General features: G+C 35.1%; 1 protein-coding gene across 1 annotated transcript in view; it reads left to right on the top strand.

Moving 5' to 3' along the window:
- DNAH7 (dynein axonemal heavy chain 7) overlaps positions 1 to 19,982 on the top strand; it is a 339,933-nt gene that overhangs the window by 174,792 nt on the left and 145,159 nt on the right. Inside the window, exons 42-44 of the mRNA XM_077154513.1 lie at positions 420 to 649; positions 3,229 to 3,559; positions 9,661 to 10,007. Of these exons, the coding sequence (XP_077010628.1) occupies positions 420 to 649; positions 3,229 to 3,559; positions 9,661 to 10,007 (908 nt within the window). The remainder of the gene's footprint in view (positions 1 to 419; positions 650 to 3,228; positions 3,560 to 9,660; positions 10,008 to 19,982) is intronic.

Genomic DNA, 19,982 nt, shown 5'->3' with positions numbered 1-19,982 from the left:
AAGTCAACCAAGAGAAATCAAGGAGATAGTCCTTCATTTGATTCTGGAGGAAAGGATAATAATATTTACCTCAGAGGATCGTTATGAAAACTAAACGGGATAACACTCATTAATGGTCCTCAGAAATGGACATTCTGTAAATTTGGTTCTTTCCCCCTTCCTTACTCCTTGCAATACTGATAGATAGTTTCTCCAGTCCCTGAACAAATCTTGAAGAATTTATGTTGCATGCACTAGCTAGCTAACTAAGCACGTGAGTTCCTTGGGTAAGTTTCTCGCGAAAGTCTCTTTTCCATCCCATCTCCACACCATTCTCTTCCATCTCCAATGTCCACAAATTGTAGAGGGATGTGATATTAGCAGGCTCACATTGGTAACTTTGATAACGTCCTTTATCTTATCATTTTTCTTATATTCAGTCATGGCCTGAAGATGCACTACATGCAGTTGCCTCACGCTTCTTAGAAGATATTGAAATGTCAGAAGAAATAAGAGATGGTTGTATTGATATGTGTAAAAGCTTCCATACCTCTACTATAAATTTATCAGAATCTTTCTATATTGAACTTCAAAGATACAATTATGTGACTCCTACATCTTATCTTGAATTAATCTCTACCTTCAAACTCTTGTTAGAAAGGAAAAGAAGGTAAAAGTGAAATTTCATATTTCTACTAAAGCTGTGGTGGTTTAAAAGTATGTGTGCAAAAATGGCATAGCTATGAAGTAATAGAGACTTATTTCATACAAATGTATTGTGAGTTTTGTTAAATCTTTAGACAATTTAATCCACAAGCATTTTGAAGGTAGGGACATGGTCTTATGCTTTCATTTACATGCAGTGTCCAGCAGTTGTAAATGCATTATCCTGTTTGTTGAAAGAACGAAGGCATGCCTCTTAGAGTCATGGCGAGACCTTAGGAGATTTTGACAATGATTTTGGGTAAACACCACTAGAAATTAAAGTATTCTAAAATTTAAAAGCTGATTAACATTAAGCTAAAAAGTTAGAAGTTTAGAAAATTTCAGTAATAACTTTAAGGGGACGTCTTTGATTAATATTTGGTCACATTGAGAAACTTAAACAGATTTTTTAATATTACATTTATAATTTTCATGCATTATTTCCCTTTTAAGTTTATATTTAACTTAGCAAACCTTCCTCCATACCTAAGTAATTATGTGTCTAGTAAGCTAAGCTTACAGATGGTGATCCTTGAGTTCTTTTAAATGTTTGACTGTGTTGTATAAACTGAATATGATTTTTACTTTAAAAACACAAATTTAAATCTATTGCACAATTACACAATTTAGATTGGAAACACCTCCTCACTGACCATGCAGTGCCCACCACTTTCCTGGATACCATGATCCACATCCCTGAGCTTGACTCTTGCTGTTAGTGATTCTTTTGTTTTCCTTGAGAATCCTGCAACTCCTACACAAGGCTGCTGTATAACTTGGCAGGATTTTATTTCTTTAGCTCTTAAGATAATTATTGTTCCATGCAGATTTACCTTTAACTTAATGGAACACTGCTTTTTTACTTTTTTTCTTTGTATTTTCTCATCCAAATCCAGGAGGATCAAAAACTAAAAACTCCTAGAGATTCTGATTAAATTTTGTACATCACTCAAAACTTTAATTATGTGCCCACAATATTTAAACTATCCTTAACTGAAAAAATCTCACTAAAATAAGATACAAGCTTGTAAGAAGACTAAAAGAGCAGAAGTTTCCTAGGCATTTTCAGATATTCTTATTTGCTTTTTAAATTTTTCTGTTTTCTTTTTTGGTTCTGTTTTACCTCAACAAGAATTCCTAGCTTGTAGTTACACTTCCCTGTAACAACTGAACTCTTCGAATCTCTTAATTTCCAGGTAGTACTCTAATCTAGGAGCGAGTTAGTAGGTCACTTGCCAGGAAAATATCGGTTTAGCTAACCAAGTGCTGCAATAGGATGAACTGCCATAATGTAACTGTCTCATGCTAGCAGCAATGAGATCTTTCCTGCGTTTGTCCCATGAGTTTTCAGCTGAAACCAGCCTCACAGATAATATGGTGCTGTAAATCCAATCCCCTCAGTTCCCTTACCACCAAAACTTTTGCTCACTCTGAGGGAATCTGAAATGTGGCATGTTCTCACTTCTAAGTGCCTTTTTCCCCCATGACAGTCTTCAGTATTCTCCTGGCTCCCTTTTCCAACTCAATCCACTTAAGTACTAAGTTGAAGACATTTAATAACCCTTCTGCCTTATGAAAATTACCAGGCTAGTTCATTTCTTACCTCCAGCCTATTTTATATTTACTTTGAAACATTATGGTATATCATATATTATAATTGAACAAATTATTAAAAAGCTTTGTCCGAATTGAACAAATTATATATAAAATTGAACAAATTATAAAAAAGTAGAGCAGCTTTTGAAACAGCATGTATAAATGTCATTGTATCTAGAGAATATATGAGTGCAGGTTAAAAATGTTAATTATGTTAAAAATTACATTATTTCTAATAGGTTATTGTTTTATAATCATTTTGCACCAAAAAGTAATGTTGAGTTTCGTTATCTATCCTGTTTGTCAGACTTATCTCATTTTTTTAAAAATCCTATTTTGAGATATTTAATACATCTTAAAATCTTTTGCCCCTGACAACATTGAAAATATTGTATTTTAGACACTAAAGTCTGATTAGAAGAAGTAATTATAAAAAGGTTTTAAGGAACAATAGTGTTTTTGGAATAGATTTCCCAAGGTGATTGATTTTAAATGCGTATCATTCATTTTGATGCAGGAGGCCCCTTGTTTTATATGTAGTGTATTTTTTAAATTTCCATTATGTGACTTGATATTGTGCTAGGTGCTGGAAACAAAAATGCACAAGATATACTCTTTATTTTTAATTGTGCACAATCAATGTTCTAGAGTTAATATTTTTTCCCACTAGATTTCATATTTTTTGACGAATTAATATACGTGGAAATCTTCAGGCTACCATTCGTTATGCCTTCAGAAAGCCTGAAAAGCTCAAAAACACTTAATTTTTCAAATTAATAGGTGTCGAAATTAATAAAAGATGATGTAATGGAATACTTTCAGCAGAAGAAAACAGATTGCTCTACTAGGCATTGTTGAGCTACAATAAAATAACGTGGTTTTTTTTTTTTCTTGAAAGTGGAAGAGAAATCCTTATAGTTAACCTGGACTGCTTATGTTTGCTTTCAGTGAGGTAATGAAAATGAAAAAGAGGTATGAAGTGGGTTTGGATAAGCTGGATTCTGCTTCATCTCAAGTAGCTACAATGCAAAGTGAGTTGGAGGCTCTGCATCCTCAGTTAAAAGTTGCTAGCAAAGAGGTTGATGAAATGATGCTCATCATTGAGAGGGAGTCTGTAGAAGTTGCCAAAACTGAAAAAATAGTGAAAGCAGATGAAACGATAGCAAATGAACAAGCTATGGCTGCCAAAGCCATCAAAGATGAATGCGATGCTGACCTGGCAGAAGCCTTGCCAATATTAGAGTCAGCACTATCTGCCCTTGACACACTTACTGCACAGGTAAGTGCACATTTATTAACTTGTTAGGGAACTCATTGTCATAGCTCAAAAAAAGTACATCGCATTGCTGGTACAGTATAGCTTGTCTCTTGAAATTAGTCTCAAAATTTAGTGCAATTGACATTTTGAAATTGGCAAAAAGATTCCCAATTTCCTCTGGAAAAAAAAAAGAGTGATTCATGTGCATGGTTTAGACAATTTTGAAAAGGAAGAGAGCTACCAGATGTTACAATGTGTGCCATAAAACAACATTTATTGCAAAAACTTTACAATTTTGCACTATCATAATAGAGGGAGGTACAAGGCCCAAATATTGAATTTCTTCTAACGTGCACCTTTTTCATATTTAGACACATCTTGTAATAGGATACATCTCACAATAGATGTGATAAAGTATTGTATCAACATTTGTCTTTTCTTTTCCTTGGTGATATGTAAAACAATATGTCTTCCAATGACACATTTTGTAATATTTTGATGAAATGTGGTATTAGATATTAAGATGTGGATTTTTAAAAAGAAATAGTGTTTGGGAATTTGACTAAACTTGTGGATAGAACTGAGGGGAAAATGTTAGATTCTGTTCTCACATCTTATTATTCCGCAGTTGATTTCAGACTGATTGAACATGTAAATATAAATGATATATTATAATAAAATAGTTGAAAATGCAAGCCAAAATGTTTATAATCTCCGAGGGACTGGAACCTAGGACTTCCTAGGTGTGAGAGAAATCAGAAAGAAAATCAGGCAATTTTATTTGAAATAGATATGCTCCCCAAATACTCTTTTTATTTTTCATAATTTAAGAGTAATACATTTTAGTATATAAACTCTGTAAATTTTGTTTGACATGAACATCATGGGTAGAATTTTAGAAACACCGGGGGAAAAATATTTCAAACAGCACACAAAGGATTAAAATACCTTCTATGTAAACAGCTCTTATAAATCAGTAAGAAGAAAGTAGCTCTAAAACAGGATGGTCAATGATATAAAATGTAATTCGCAAGACAAAAGATATCAATAAACATGTGAAAAGCTGGTCTGCCTCAGTTGTATTTAAAGAAGTACAGATTAAAGCAATATGTCTTCTGCCTATCCAAATGTCTACCAGTGCTGCTGACGGCATAGTAAAACAAGCACCATTTTATCCTTTCTGGAGAACAGTCTATTAGTATATATATGTTCAAAACTTTAAAAATAAGAGTATTTAATTAAATATGGAAGTGGTAACAGTACAATATAGAAAAAAGAGCATGGATAATATATTAGAATTGTGTTTTATATCTATACATAAGAATGCTATGCAGCCGTTAAAAATGATGTAAATTAGTATGGAGGGATATCCATTGTATATTGTCATTGAAGTAGAGCAGCTTTTGAAACAGCATGTATTTTGCATATACTATGAATCCATTGGTGGAAATATAGAACATACACTGCTCTGTAGCAAAATACATTTTAAAAAGTTATAAAAGGATATAAAATACAGAGGTCAACTATTATAGTGGGATTATAGGAGACCTTTATGTATATAATTGTTCAGTATGTTTGTAATGTTTGTGATAGGGATCTACTACTTTTTTTTTTCTAGAATCTACAAAACTCAATTTGTAACATCCAAGTCTCCCTTTTATGTTGTCTTTTTAAGTGGGCTTCATGCTACAAGTATCTCACAAAGTGTATCTTCGTAATTTTTTTATTAAACGAGTTACAGGGTTACAGAGAAATCATGCAGAAAATACAGAATTCCCCTACACCCCTCACACACACAGTTTTCCTATTATTAAAACTTTGCATTAGTGTAGTAACTTTGTTATAATTGATGAAAAATGTTATAAGTGTACTATTAACTATAGTCGATAGTTTGCATTATGGTTCACTGTGCTGTACATCATCCCAAACAGAAACTCTCAAAAAATTAAGCATTACTCCCTATCACTCACCTCACCACGGCCCCTGAAAAGCTATGTTCTAGTTTCTGATTCTATGAATTTGCTTATTGTAATTATTTCACATCAGTGAGATCATGCAGTATATCCTTTTGTGTCTGTCTTATTTCACTCAGCATCAAGGATCATCTGTTATTGCATTACCAGAACTTCATTCTTTTTTACTACCAAATAATATTCCACTGTATGAATATATAGCACATTTTGTTTATCCATTCATCTGTTGATGGACACTTGAGTTGTTTCCATCTTTTGGCAATTGTGAATATTGCTATTATGAACATTGATATGCAAGTATCTGTTTGAGTCCCTCCTTTCCATTCTCTTGAGTGTATGCCTAGAAGTGGGATTGCCAGGTCATATAGTAATTCCATTCTTAATTTTCTGGGTAACTGCCAAACTGTCTTCCACTGTAGCTGCACCATCTTATATTCCCACCAACAATGAGTAAGTGTTGGTATTTCTCTATATGCTCTCCAACATTTGTGTTTCTGTTTTGCTTTAGTTTTTAATACTAGATGTTCTATTGGGTGTGAAATGATACCTCGTGTTTTTGATTTGTGTAACCTTAATAGCTAATAATGTTAAACATTTTTTCATATGCTTATAGGCTATTTGTTTATTCTTTGGAGAAATGTTTTGCTTTGTTTTGTTTGCATCTGTTTTAGTTGGCCTGTTTGTCTTTTTGTTTTTATGTTGTAGGATTTCTTAATATTTTCTGGAATTTAAACCCTTATTCGATGTGCGATTTCCAAATATTTTTTTCCATTTGTAGGCTGTCTCGTTACTTTCATGATAAAATTATTTTCACAATAGTTTTTAATTTTTATGAAGTCCCATTTACCTAATTTTTTTCTTTTGTTGTTCATTCATTTTTTTGTAAAGTTCATACTTTGGGCATAAAGAAATCATTGCCTAATTGAGGTCCTGAAGTTGCTTCCTATGTTTTGTTTAGGAGGGCTATAGTTTTGGTTCTTATATTTAGGCCTTTGATCTATTTTGAGTTAATTTTGGAGTATGGTGTGAGGTAGGAGTCTACCTTCACTCTTTGTATCTGGATATCCAGTTTTCCCAGCATCTTTCCCCACTGAGTTTAATTGATTCTTCTGTTTTCTTATTCTCCATTTCATTTATCTCTGCTTTAATATGGTTATTTCCTTTCTTCTGTTTGCTTTGGGGTTAGTTGGTTCTTTTTTTCTAAATCTTCCAGTTGTGGGGTTAGGCCTCTGATTTGAGATTTTTCTTCATTTTCAAAGTAAGTACTTAAACCTATAAGTTTCCTTCTCAGCATTGTCTTTGCTGCATCTCCTAAATTTTGGTATATTTTGGTTTTGTTTTCCTTCTCCTCAAGATATTTCCTAGTTTCTCTTGTGATGTCTTTTTCTTTCTTTCTTTCTTTCTTTTTTTTGACCTATTGTCTGTTTAGGAGAGCATTATTAAATATTTGTGAATTTTCCAGTGCTTCCTGTCTTACTGATTTCTTGCTTCATTTCTTTGTGGTCATAAGATACATTTTATGATTTCAATATTTTTTAATTTATAGAGACTTGTTTTGTAACCTATCATACGGAGAATTATCCATGTGCATTTGAGAAGAAAATGTATTATGCTGCTTGGGATGGAGTATTCTACAAATATATGTGTGTCTGTGTTAGGTTCTAGTTTGTTTATAGAATCATTCAAGTTTCCTATTTTCTTTTTGCTCTTTCCACTATTTAAAGCAGTATATTGAAGTCTTTTACTATTAAAGCAGACCATCTAATTTTTCTTTCAAATCTGTCAATATTTGCTTTATTTATTTTTGGGCATTGCTGTTAGCTGCATATATATTTATAGTGTTATGTATTCTTGTCGAATTGACCCTTTCATCAGTATATGGGTTTTTTTATTTGCCCCTTATAGCAGTTTTTAACTTAAAATCTATATTATCTGACAATAGTATAGCAACGACAGCTCTTTTTGGTTACTATTTGCTCTTTATAGATTTGTGTTTCAGAACCTGTAAGAAGTAAAGCACACACCAGATAATACAATATAATAGTGCTAGCATTTATCATAATCATATGGTTACCTTTACTGGACGTCTTTATTTCTTGTTGTTGCTTCAGTCCATTCTCTAGTGTTCTTCCCTTTCAGTCTGAAGATCTTCCTTTAGCGTTGCTTGTAGGGCAGGTCTAGTAGTGATAAACTCCCTTAGCTTTTATTTATCTGGAAATATATTAATCTCTTCCTCATTGTTGAAAGATATTCTTTCTGGATATGAAATTCTTGGTTGGCTCTTGTTTTCTTCCAGGACTTTAATATTTTACCATGTTGCTTTCTTGCTTCCCTGATCTCTATTGAAATATTGGCAAGTATTATGTACAAAGGAGTTCCAATAAGATTACATTGTTTTTCTCTTGAAGCTTTCAGAACTCTGTCTTTGTCCTTGGCATTCAGCAATTTGACCACTGTGTGTCAGGCATGCTTATTAGTGAGTTTGGGGTTTGCTGGGCTTCTTGAATGTGCATATTCATGTTTTTAGTTAAATTTGGGAAGTATTTTGCCATTATTTCTTTAAATATTCTTCTGCTTCTGTCTCCTCTTTCTGGGTCTGTCATAATGTGTTTATTGGTATGTTTGATGGTGTCCCACAGGTCTCTTAAGCTCTATTCACTTATTTAAAATTTTTTCTTTCTACTCTTCTGCCTGAGAGAAGATTATTTCAATTGTTCTGTGTTCAAATTCACTGATTTTTCCTTTTACTATCTCCAATGTTCTATTAAAACCCTTTAGGAAATTTTCATATTAGTTGCAGTGGTCTTCAGTTCTAATATTTCTGGTAGGTTCTTTTTAAAATTTTCTGTTTCTTTGAGATTGCCATACTGTTCATTCATTATTTTTTTTAATATCCTTTAGTTCCTCATTGGTGTTTTCCTTTATCACCTTGGTTTATTGAAGATCTTTTTTTAAAAGTCATTGTTATGTTCAAAGTCTGATCTTTTTTGATAATGCTTTCTGGATTTTTGTCTTGTTCCTTTGGATAGGTCTCAGTGTTCTTTCTTTGTCTTTATAATCTTTTGCTGCACAAAGCTCATTTTAATATTTTTTAATGTAAGCTCTGGGATTTAGTCCCTGAGCTGTTTCTTCTAGCTAGTGATTTGACTGAGATTTCCTTGAATGCCAGAAGCTAACAAAAACAAGCAAACCAATGCAAATATATATAGCTTTCTTAGTCTTTTTGAAATGGCTCTGCTTTGGTTGGTGCTCTTCTCAGGGCTTAGCCCTCCTATAAATGATATCAACCTGTGGATGTGTAGTACATAGTCTTACAATTCTGTCCATCTTTTCTGTACCTGCCTCTTGTCCTGGGCTTTTGTTTGCTCTTGGCTTTAGAAATTCCTCCACCTAGAGAATTTGAGTGCCCCTTTACTCCCTATGAAATAAATTTTCCCCCTTTGATGTTCTACTGTATAATTTAAGCAGGCAATCTTTTGCTCCAGGCCACTTTGACTAAATTATCTCTTACATGGTTTTTGCTGTCTGCAGTCTGCTACTGCTGTGGTGCAAGTGGGAGGGCAAACCTGTGATGGGTTTCCATGTTCAGTCTTTTAATGCTATGGGTTAAATTTCTGGGACATACAGTCACCCGAGTATGTGTATAGAGGTTATTCTGGTCCCTCCAGAATAGGGCCAGGGATCCACAGTTGGGGTGCAGGCTGGCTCCACACTGCACCAGGAAGTGGGTAGAAGACGGCAAGGGTGCTACAAGCTTCTCTTACCATTTTCTAAAACTGTGTTTTCTTGATTCAGTCCTCACTCAGTTACTGCAACTCTTTAACTGTTTTTCTGGAATTCTAAGGAAGATGGCTCTGCCAGTTTTTATTAGTTGTTCAGATATTCTGTGGGGTAATGGCACTGTGGAGCATCTTATGCCATCATTTTGATCTGGGCTTAGAACATATTATTCTTTTTTTTTTGCTTTTAACTTTTGCCTTGGTGGAAACTCACTGCTTTTCAACATATTTCTATCATTGTCACTATTCTACCCAATGAACAGAGTGAGTTTCTGTTTCTTAAAACTTAGTCTGAATATAGGAACTGACTGCAACTAATTTATAAACAAACATTTCTTTTTTTTAATAATTAACATTTTGTTATTTCAAGGACATTACTGTGGTAAAATCCATGAAGAGTCCTCCTGCTGGTGTCAAGCTTGTCATGGAAGCTATATGCATCTTGAAAGGCATCAAAGCTGACAAAATTCCTGACCCAACAGGTTCAGGGAAAAAAATAGAGGATTTCTGGGGTCCAGCGAAAAGGCTTCTGGGTGACATTAGATTTCTGCAGTCACTTCATGAATATGACAAAGACAATATTCCTCCAACTTATATGAATATCATAAGAAAAAGTTATATTCCAAATCCAGATTTCGTTCCAGAAAAGATTAGAAATGCTTCCACAGCTGCAGAAGGTCTGTGCAAATGGGTCATAGCAATGGATTCGTATGATAAGTAAGTGTCGATAACATGTCGATAACAAAACAGTGTATTTTGTTTTCATGTTCATACATTTAGATGATAAAAGATTTTAAAGCTATAGAGGTGAGAAACTCCATGGAAAATCATGTTTAATACCTGCTATGTGTTTACCTATTTGTTAAGGTGAAATTATACTAATCAAAATAGTAAAATAGAATGGTTCTTAAAATTTGGGGATGCAGGAACCCTTTACACTAAAAAAATTATTAAAAATCTCATTGAGCTCTAGTTTTTTTTATTTTTCCCCATATTAAATTTTAAAACTAAGAACTTTTAAAAATATTTATTAAATTCATTTTAAATAGCAATAAAACATTCCATGCTAACATAATTATTTTTAAACCACATTATTAAAAAAAAAAGATTAATGCAAAGAGTGGGATCGCATTATGTTTGCACATATCTTTAATGTGTGGTTATTAGAAGACTGCTGGACTTTTCTATCCACTTCTTCATGTAATCTGCTGCAATATGTTATTTTTATTGAAGTGTATGAAAAAAATCCAACCTCACATATTCAGTTGTGGACCTCTTCGATCCCCTTAAAGGAATTTTAGCTTGGGGATCCCCAGGGGTCCTTGGGCCACACTTTGGAAACAACCAATATAATGTTTTTCCTTTGTGATCTAAGGGACCTTTTTGATGATTGTATGAGAACAATTTGTATCATACACAAAACAGAGTAACCACTACTGGATGTCTTTCAAAGTCATACACAGATTGAATCATAGTATATAAATAGTACATGCCAAATATGTTTGGGGTTGTAATATGTAATGGTAAATATTAAGTAATACTTTATCATTTATTTAGAATGGTAACTTGACTGACTGCATTTCCCAGATAGGAAGAAAAGAATTCTCATCTATCTTTTTGCCTGCATAGTCCCGTTTATTACCCAAAAGATGTATGATAGCTGTTTTTGGTTCAATGTATAGTCTGAGATTTAAAAGAAGTAAAATGACAAAGATAAAATACTTCATCTTCTCCTCATCATAATTATACCCTAAATAATGAGGCTCGTTTCCACTAACATGGTAATATTCTACATGAACATCCTGTTCTCCTTTTGCAGTATCACCATAATTCATTCTGGCAATGGTTGAATATTTTATTTCATATTAAAGAGAATTATTTGAAAATACTTTATGTTCAATATGTATTTTAATAGTCATGTGATGAGATCAGGTTGCACTGATTCTTAGATGCAGTGTGGAATATGGAAATCAGTATAGGTTTTGCAGAAAGGTGTGTTTTGAGTCAAGTTATGGATGTTAGAAAAGTAAATTCACTGGTTGAAAATGCATTCAAGGACTCTGGGCCAAGATGGTGCTTAGCAAGGTGTGGAATTTAGTTCATCCTCCAGAGCAGCTAATAAATAGCCAGGAACAGTACAGTACAAATGCTGGGGCCATGTCAGTGACGGACATACATCATACCCCAGACTGGACCAGCTGGACTGGCTGCGAGCCCCCTCAGAACTGTGAATTCCTCAAACCGAGGCGGCCAGTGCCCCTTCCCCACAGGCTACTTCCCAGAGGGGAAAGGAAAGAGATGTTACCAGCAGCAGGAGCTGAGCACAACCAAACTCCAAATATGGAAATAATTAACAAACTCTGACTAGTAGAAATAGGCCTCCAGCTCAGCTGAACCTCAAGTAAAAGTGGAGGTCACTGGTTTTTGCCCCGGTGCAGAGGGGGCAGGGCTGATGGAAAAAGAAAAACCAAAAAAAAACAAACAAAAACAGGTGTTCTTGGATTTGAAAAGGTCTGGGCCCTGAAGGAAAAGAGGGGGCACACAGGACCTGGAGATACACAGAGCAATGTACCAACTTAAGCTCTTGATTGGCAAACCCAAGAAATGGGGGTCCTGCTCTGAAAAAGATTTTTTCTTTCATTTTGGTGACTGTGTTTATATGGCTTGACTTCTTTTTGTATACAGCAGCAAGGCTTCTCAGGCTCTACTGCCCCAGGCATAGGCAGAATTAAGCTTGTTTGAATGTTTGTCTGGAGCCTATGCTTTCCCCAGGACAGGGGTGGGGCTCAGCTTAGGTTGAATCCCTCCCTGAAGGAGTTCACACCCCAGGGTTTGGAAAAGTGAAGCGATTAAAACCAGACTACAACCTCTCCTCTGTCTCCACCATGCCCCCAGCAGGGAGATTCTGCTGAAGTTAAAGGTACCATATAATCTTATGCTGGTGGGACCTGCAGGCAGACAAGTGCCACATACTGGGCAGGATAGGAAAAACAGCCCAGAGGCTTCACAGGAAAGCCTTTCAACCTGCTGGGTCTCACCCTCAGGGAAAACTGACACAGGCGGTTCTTTCCTCCTGACAGGAGGCCAGTTTGGTCTGGGAAAGTCTGGCTGGGGTCTATAATACCTAAGTAGACCCTTCTATGGGGGGAAAAAAGGCACCATACAGGCAAGGCAAGAAATAAAACAAGAACTGAAAAATTCTGATCTGTTAAATAAAACCTAAGCTAAAGGTCCAGAATAAGCTGAACTGAATGTCAAAGAACAAGAGAGATATCCAGCAAGAAAATCCTAGGTAAAAAAAAAGTGAGAACAATCTCCAGAATAAACAAATTGAGGTAATTAAATGCATAGACATCAGCAAAAAATAACAAATCATACTAGGAAAATTGAAGATATGGCCCAGTCAAAGGAACAAACCAACAATTCAAATGAGATACAGGAGTTGAAACAATTAATTCAGAATGTTTGAACAGACATAGAGAGCCTCATCAAAAATCAAATCAGTGAATTGAGGGAGTACATAAAGAATGCAAGGGATGAACAAAAAAATCGAAAGTCTGAAAAAAAATCACAGAATTTATGGGAATGAAAGGCACAGTAGAAGAGATTAAAAAAACAATGGAAACCTACAATGTCAGATTTCAAGAGGCAGGAGATAAGGATTAGTGAACTGGAGGATGGGACATCTGAAATCCAAGCAAAAGAAAAGAGAGGGAAAAATGAGTAGGGATACAGGGAATTGAATGACAACATGAAGCACACAAATAGACATGTTGTGGGTGTCCCAGAAGGAGAAGAGAAGGGAAAAGGAGGAAATTATCACTGAAAATTTCCCAACTCTTGAAAGACTTAAAATTACAGATCCAAGAAGTACAGCATACCCCAAACAGAATAGATCCAAACAGACATACTCCAAGACACTAATCAAAATGCCACATGTCAAAGAGAAAGACTCTTGAAAGCAGCAAGAGAGAAGCAATCCATCATATACAAGTGAAGCCCAATAAGACTATGCATAGATTTCTCAGCAGAAACCATGGAGGTGAGAAGACAGTGGGATGATATGTATAAATTACTAAAAGAGAAAAACTGCCAACCAAGAATTCTATATCCAGCAAAATTGTCCTTCAAAAATGAGGGAGAAATTAACATTTTCAGACAAAAAATCACTGAGAGAATTTGTGACCAAAGAGACTGGCTCTACAAGAAATACTAAAGGGAGCACTAGAGGCAAGTACGAAAAGACAGGAGAGAGAGGTGTGGAGAAGAGTGTAGAAATGAAGACTATCAGAAAGGTAAAAGAAGGAAAATTAGATATGACATATAAAATCCAAAAGGCAAAATGGTAGAAGAAAGTATTGCCCATACAGTAATAACACTAAATGTTAATAGTTTAAACTCCCCAGTCGAAAGACATAGACTGGTAGAATGGATTAAAAAACAGGAGCCATCTATATGCTGTCTATAGGAAACACATCTTAGACCCAAGGATAAACATAGGTTGAAAGTGAAAGGTTGGGAAAAGATATTTCATACAAATAACAATCAGAAAAGAGCAGGAGTAGCTATACTAATATCCAACAAATTAGACTTCAAATGTAAAACAGTTAAACGAGACAAAGGCACTGTGTATTAATAAAAAGAGTAATTCAACAAGAAGACATAACAACCATAAGTATTTATACACCAAGCCAGAATGTTCCAAAATACATGAGGCAAACACTGAAAAGAGAAATAGACACCTCTACCGTAATAGTTGGAGACTTCAATTCCCCACTCTCATCAATGGACAGAACATCTAGACAGAAGATCAATAAAGAAACAGAGAATTTGAATAATACAATAAATGAGATAGACTTAACAGACATTTATAGAACATTACACCCCGCAACAGCAGGATATACCTTTTTCTCAAGTGCTCATGGATCATTCTCAAGGATAGACCATATGCTGCATCACAAAACAAGTCTCAATAAATTTAAAAAGATTGAAATCATATAAAACACTTTCTCAGATCATAAAGGAAGAAGTTAGAAATCAATAATAGGCAGAGTGCCAGAAAATTCACAAAGATGTGGAGGCTCAACAACACACTCTTTAACAACCAGTGGGTCAAGGATGAAATTACAGGAGAAATCAGTAAATATCTCAAGGCAAATGAAAATGAAAATGAAAACATGACATATCCAAATTTATGGGATGCAGCAAAGGCAGTGCTAAGAGTTAAATTTATTGCCCTAAAAGCCTATATCAAAAAAGAAGATACAGCAAAAATCAAAGATTTAACTGTCTACTTGGAAGAACTAAACAGCAGACTGACCCCAAAACAAGCAAAAGGAAAGAAATAGTGAAGATTAGAGCAGAAATAAATGAAATAGAGAACATGAAAACAATCAAGAAAATCAACGAAACCAGAAGTTGGTTCTCTGAGAAAATCAGTAAGATTGATGGACCCTAGCGAGGTTGACAAAAAGAAGGAGAGTATGCAAATAAATAAAATCAGAAATGGAAGAGGAGACATAACCACTGACCCCACAAAAATAAAGGAAGTAATGAAAGGATACTATTAACAACTTTATGCTAATAAACTTGACAATGGGGACAAAGCTCCCCAAAAAGAAAAGTCCAGGACCAGATAGCTTCATATGTGAATTCTACCAAACATTCAAGAAAGAATTAGTACCAATCCTGCTCAAATCCTTCAGAAAAATTGAAGAGGAAGGAAAGCTACCTACCTCATTCTATGAAGCCAACATCACCTTATACCAAAGTCAGACAAAGATATTACAAAAAAAAAAAGAAAACTACAGACCAATCTCTTTTGAATATAAATGTAAAAATCCTCAACAAAATCTTGCAAATCGAATCCAACAGCATATTAAAACGATTATACAACCGTGATCAAGTAGGATTCATCCCAGGTATGCTAGGATGGTTCAACATTAGAAAAATCAGTTAATGTAATACTTTATCAACAAAAATCAAAGCAGAAAAAAACATGTGATTATCTCGATTGATGCAGAAAAGGCATTTGACAAAATTCAACATCTTTTCCTGTTGAAAACACTTCAAAGAATAGGAATAGAAGGGAACCTCCTCAACATGATAAAGGGAATATATGAAAAACCCACAGCTAACATCATCCTCAATGGGAAAAAACTGAAAACTTTCCCCTTAAGATCAGGAACAAGACAAGGATGTCCACTATCACCATTGTTATTCAACATTGTGCTGGAAGTTCTAGCCAGAGCAATTAAACAAGAAAAAGAAATACAAAGCATCAAAATTGGAAAAGAAGAAGTAAAACACTCACTGTGTGCTGATGATATGATACTATATGTCTAAAACCCTGAAAAATACACAGCAAAGCTATAGAGCTAATAAGTGAGTACAGCAAAGTGGCAGGGTACAAGATCAACACTCAAAAATCTGTAGTGTTTCTACACTAGTAATGAGCAATTTGAGGGGAAAATCAAGAAAAAAATTCTATTTACAATTGCAACCAAAACAAAATATTTAGGAATAAATTTAACCAAAGAAACAAAAGACCTATACAGAGAAAACTATAAGAAATTATTAAATCAGAGAAAACCTAAATAAACGAAAGGGCATACCATGTTCATGGATTGGAAGACTAAATATAGTTAAGATGTCAGTTCTACCTAAAGTGATTTACAGATTCAATGCAATACCAATTAAAATCCCCAAAAACTTACTTTTCAGAAATAGAAAAACCAATAACCAAGTTTATTTGGAAGGGCAGTGTTCTAGTTTGTTAGCTGCTGGAATGCAATATATTAGAAACAGAGTGGCTTTTAACAAGGGGAATTTAATAAGTTGCTAGTTTACAGTTTTAAGGCCAATTAAACAAGTCTATAGAAATGTCCAATTTAAGGCATCTAGGGAAAGATACCTTGGTTCAAGAAGGCCAATGACGTTCAATGTTTCTCTCTCAGCTGGAAGGGCACATGGTGAACATGGCGGCATCTGCTGACTTTCATGTGGCTCTACCAAAAGGGACTCTTTCCCAAATGTTTCCTCTTTTAAAAGATTCCAGCAAGCAACTCCACCTTCAGTGGGTGGAGACACACCTCCATGGAAATCATCTAATCAAAAGTTACCACCCACAGCTGGGTGGATCACATTTTCATGGAAACAATCAAAGTGCTCCCACCCAGCAATATTGAATGAGGATCAAAGGGCATGGCTTTTCTGGAGTCCACCACAGACTTAGACCAGCACAGGTAGCTAAATAGCTAAAAGTATCCTGAGAAAGAAAAATGAATTTGGAGGCCTCACGCTACCTGACTTTAAGACATGTTATGAAGCTACGGTGGTCAAAACAGCACTGGCATAAAGATAGATATACTGACCAATGGAATCAAATAGAGTGTTCAGATGTAGACCCTCTCATCTATGGACAATTGATCTTTGATAAGGCAATCAAGCCAACTCACCTGGGACAGAACAGTCTCTTCAATAAATGGTGCTTACAGAACTGGATATCCACATGCAAAAGAATGAAAGAGGATCCATATCTCATGCCCTATACAAAAATTAACTCAAAATGGATCAAAGATCTAAACATTAGATCTAAGACCATATAACTGTTAGAAGAAAATGGAGGGAAATATCTTATAAATCTTATAACAGGAGGCAGTTTTCCAGACCTTACACCCAAAGCACAACCATTGAAGAAAGAAAGAAATGGGAACTTCTCAAAATTAAACACTTTATGTTTACACAATACTCTGAGCAAAATGGAAAAGAATGTTCCAGCAGGTTACCATCTTCTAGGAAATATCTCTTATCTCCAGACTCTAGTAAAGAAGTGATCCCATTTTTAACTTCCCATCCCACGAGTCAGATTAACATCTGCTACTACCCACAGGGTTTATTCATGGGTCACAGGGAGGGGTGACAGTCCTCACAGGCTGTCTCTCTCCTCATGTTTTACTTAACTGTATAATTTGAACCTGTAACAAATTCATTCTATTTCAGCTAATTGAAGTTTTTTTAAATTTGAAATTGATACAGCAAATGAGAGTTTGTGAAAGGCAAATTCTCTTAAGATATGAAATTATAACTCTTCAAGCTTATATTTATTTCTATAATCTTTTTCAACTGAAGTTTAAAAGAATTTTTATTATTTAACCACTGTAAGAAATTTGGTTAGAAATGCAAGATCATGTCATCTATCTGATGTTAAAGTTCCTTCAGGTTGTTGGCAGGATTCAGTTCCTTGCTATTGCTGGACTGAGTCACCCACTTTTGTTTTTTTGGGTTTTTTTTGTTTTTTTAACTTATACTATTTTATAGAATAACATATACAATATAAAGAAATAAAAAACTTCAACACTTTTGTGCGTCAAAGAACTTCGTCAAGAAAGTAAAAAGACAGCCTACCCAATGGGAGACAATACTTGGAAACAGTATATCAGATAAAGGTCTAGTATCCAGAATATATAAAGAGATTGTTCAACGCAACAACAAAAAGACAGACAACCCAATTACAATATGGGCAAAAAGACTTGAACAGACACTTCTCAGAAGAAGAAATACAACTGTTCAAAAAGCACATGAAAAGATCCTGAACTTCCCTGGCTATTAGGGAAATGCAAATCAAAACTACAGTGAAATATCATCTCACACCCACCAGAATGGGTCATTATCAATAAAACAGAAAATGACAAGTGCTGGAGAACATGTGGAGAAAGAGGTACACTTATCCACTGTTGGTGAGAGTGTCAAATGGTACAACCGCTGTGGAAGGCAGTTCGGTGGTTCCTCAGGAAGCTAAGTGTAGAATTGCCATATGACCCAGCAGTACCATTGCTATATATCCACTCAGAGGACATAAGGGTAAAGACACAAATGGACATTTGCACACCAATGTTTATAGCAGCATTATTTACAATTGCCAAGAGATAGAAACAACCCAAATGTCCATCAATGGACGAGTGGCTAAACAAACTGTGGTATATACATCCAATGGAATATTATACAACTGTAAGATAAAGTTATGAAGTATGTTACAACATAGATGGACCTTGAGGACATTATGCTGAGTGAGATTAGCCAGAAACAAAAGGACAACTACTATATGGTCTCACTGATATGAACTAACGTTAATGAATGGACTTGTAGAATTTCGGTTAAGAACAGAGACCGTCAGAAGATAGAAATAGGGCAGATATTGGGTAATTGGAGCTGAAGGGATACAGATTATGTAACAGGACTGATTGCAAAAATTCAGAAATGGACAGCACAATACTTTCTAACTGTAATACAATAATGTTAGAACACTGAATGAAGCTGAATGTGCGAATGATAGAGGGAGGAGGCCTGGGGGCACAAATGAAATCAGAAGGAAAGATACGTGATAGAGACTGAGATGGTATAATCTAGGAATGCCTAGAGTGTATAATGATAGTGACTAAATGTACAAATTTTAAAAGTCTTTTGCGTGAGGAAGAACAAAGGAATGTCAATTATGCAGAGTGTTGAAAATAGATGGTAATTAATATTTTAAAACTTATATATGAGACTAAAGCAAAAAATGTTTATTTGGTACAAAATTTATATTTTGAATAGCACATTTCCTAATATAATTTATGTGGGCAGCTTAACTGAACACCATACGTACATGGAACCTTGAGTGGGGCATGAGATTTTGTAGATTTGTCCAGAGTGATGCCTCAATAAATACCAGAAGTATTTGAACAGTGAATAAACAAGTATTTGCAAAGTCCCCTTGGGGAAATAGTGAGGAAGGGGGAAAATTCAACTTCCCCAAGTGGAAAATTCTTGATATTCTCACAAGCAGTGGGGACAAGCAAAGCAATAGGCAAGGCCCCCAAACTTGGGATTTGTTCATGTGAAACTTAATCTCACAAAGAAAAGGCTAAGCCTACTTAAAATTAGGCTTAAGATTCACTCTCAAGAGAAACTGTTTTGTTGCTCAGAGGTGGCCTCTCTCTCTGCCAACACGACAAGCAAACTCACTGCCCTCCCCCTCTCTACGTGAGACATGACTCCTAGGGATGTGGATCTTCTTGGCAACATGGGGCAGAAATCCTAGAATAAGCTGGGACTCGGCACCAAGGGGTTGAGAAAAACTTCTCTACCGAATGGGGGAAGGGAGAAATGATGGAAGATAAAGCGTCAATGGCTGAGAAATTCCAAAGTTGAGAGGTTTTCCTGGAGTTCTTACACATTAAATGTCACCTTTTTAGTTAAGGCATAACAGAGAGGCTGGTGGGAACAGCCTGAAAATGTAGAGCTGTGTTCTTGAAGATGATTGCGTAATGGTATAGCTTTAGCAATGTGACTGTGTGATTGTGAAAACCTGTGTCTGACGCTTCTTTTATCTACCTTATGAACAGATGAGTAAAACATATGGATTTAAATAAATAATAGGGGGAACAAATGTTAAAATAAATTTAGTAGATTGAATGCTAGTGATCAATGAAAGGGAGGTGTAAGGGGTATGGTATGTATGAATTTTTTTCTGTTTTTATTTCTGTTTCTGAATTGATGCAAATGTTCTAAGAAAAGTAATGATGATGAATATACAACTATGTGCTGAAAAAAATGTTAAAAAAAAATTTTAAGCCAAAAACATAAAGTGAATGTTAAAAAAAAAAAAAAAGAAGGGTGGGCCACGGTGGCTCAGCAGGCAGGAATGCTTGC

The sequence above is a fragment of the Tamandua tetradactyla genome, chromosome 3, assembly GCF_023851605.1.
Source record: "Tamandua tetradactyla isolate mTamTet1 chromosome 3, mTamTet1.pri, whole genome shotgun sequence".
Lineage (NCBI taxonomy): Eukaryota > Metazoa > Chordata > Mammalia > Pilosa > Myrmecophagidae > Tamandua > Tamandua tetradactyla.
The sequence above is the reverse complement of the archived record's forward strand: the minus strand, read 5'-3'. Positions and strand labels throughout refer to the sequence as shown.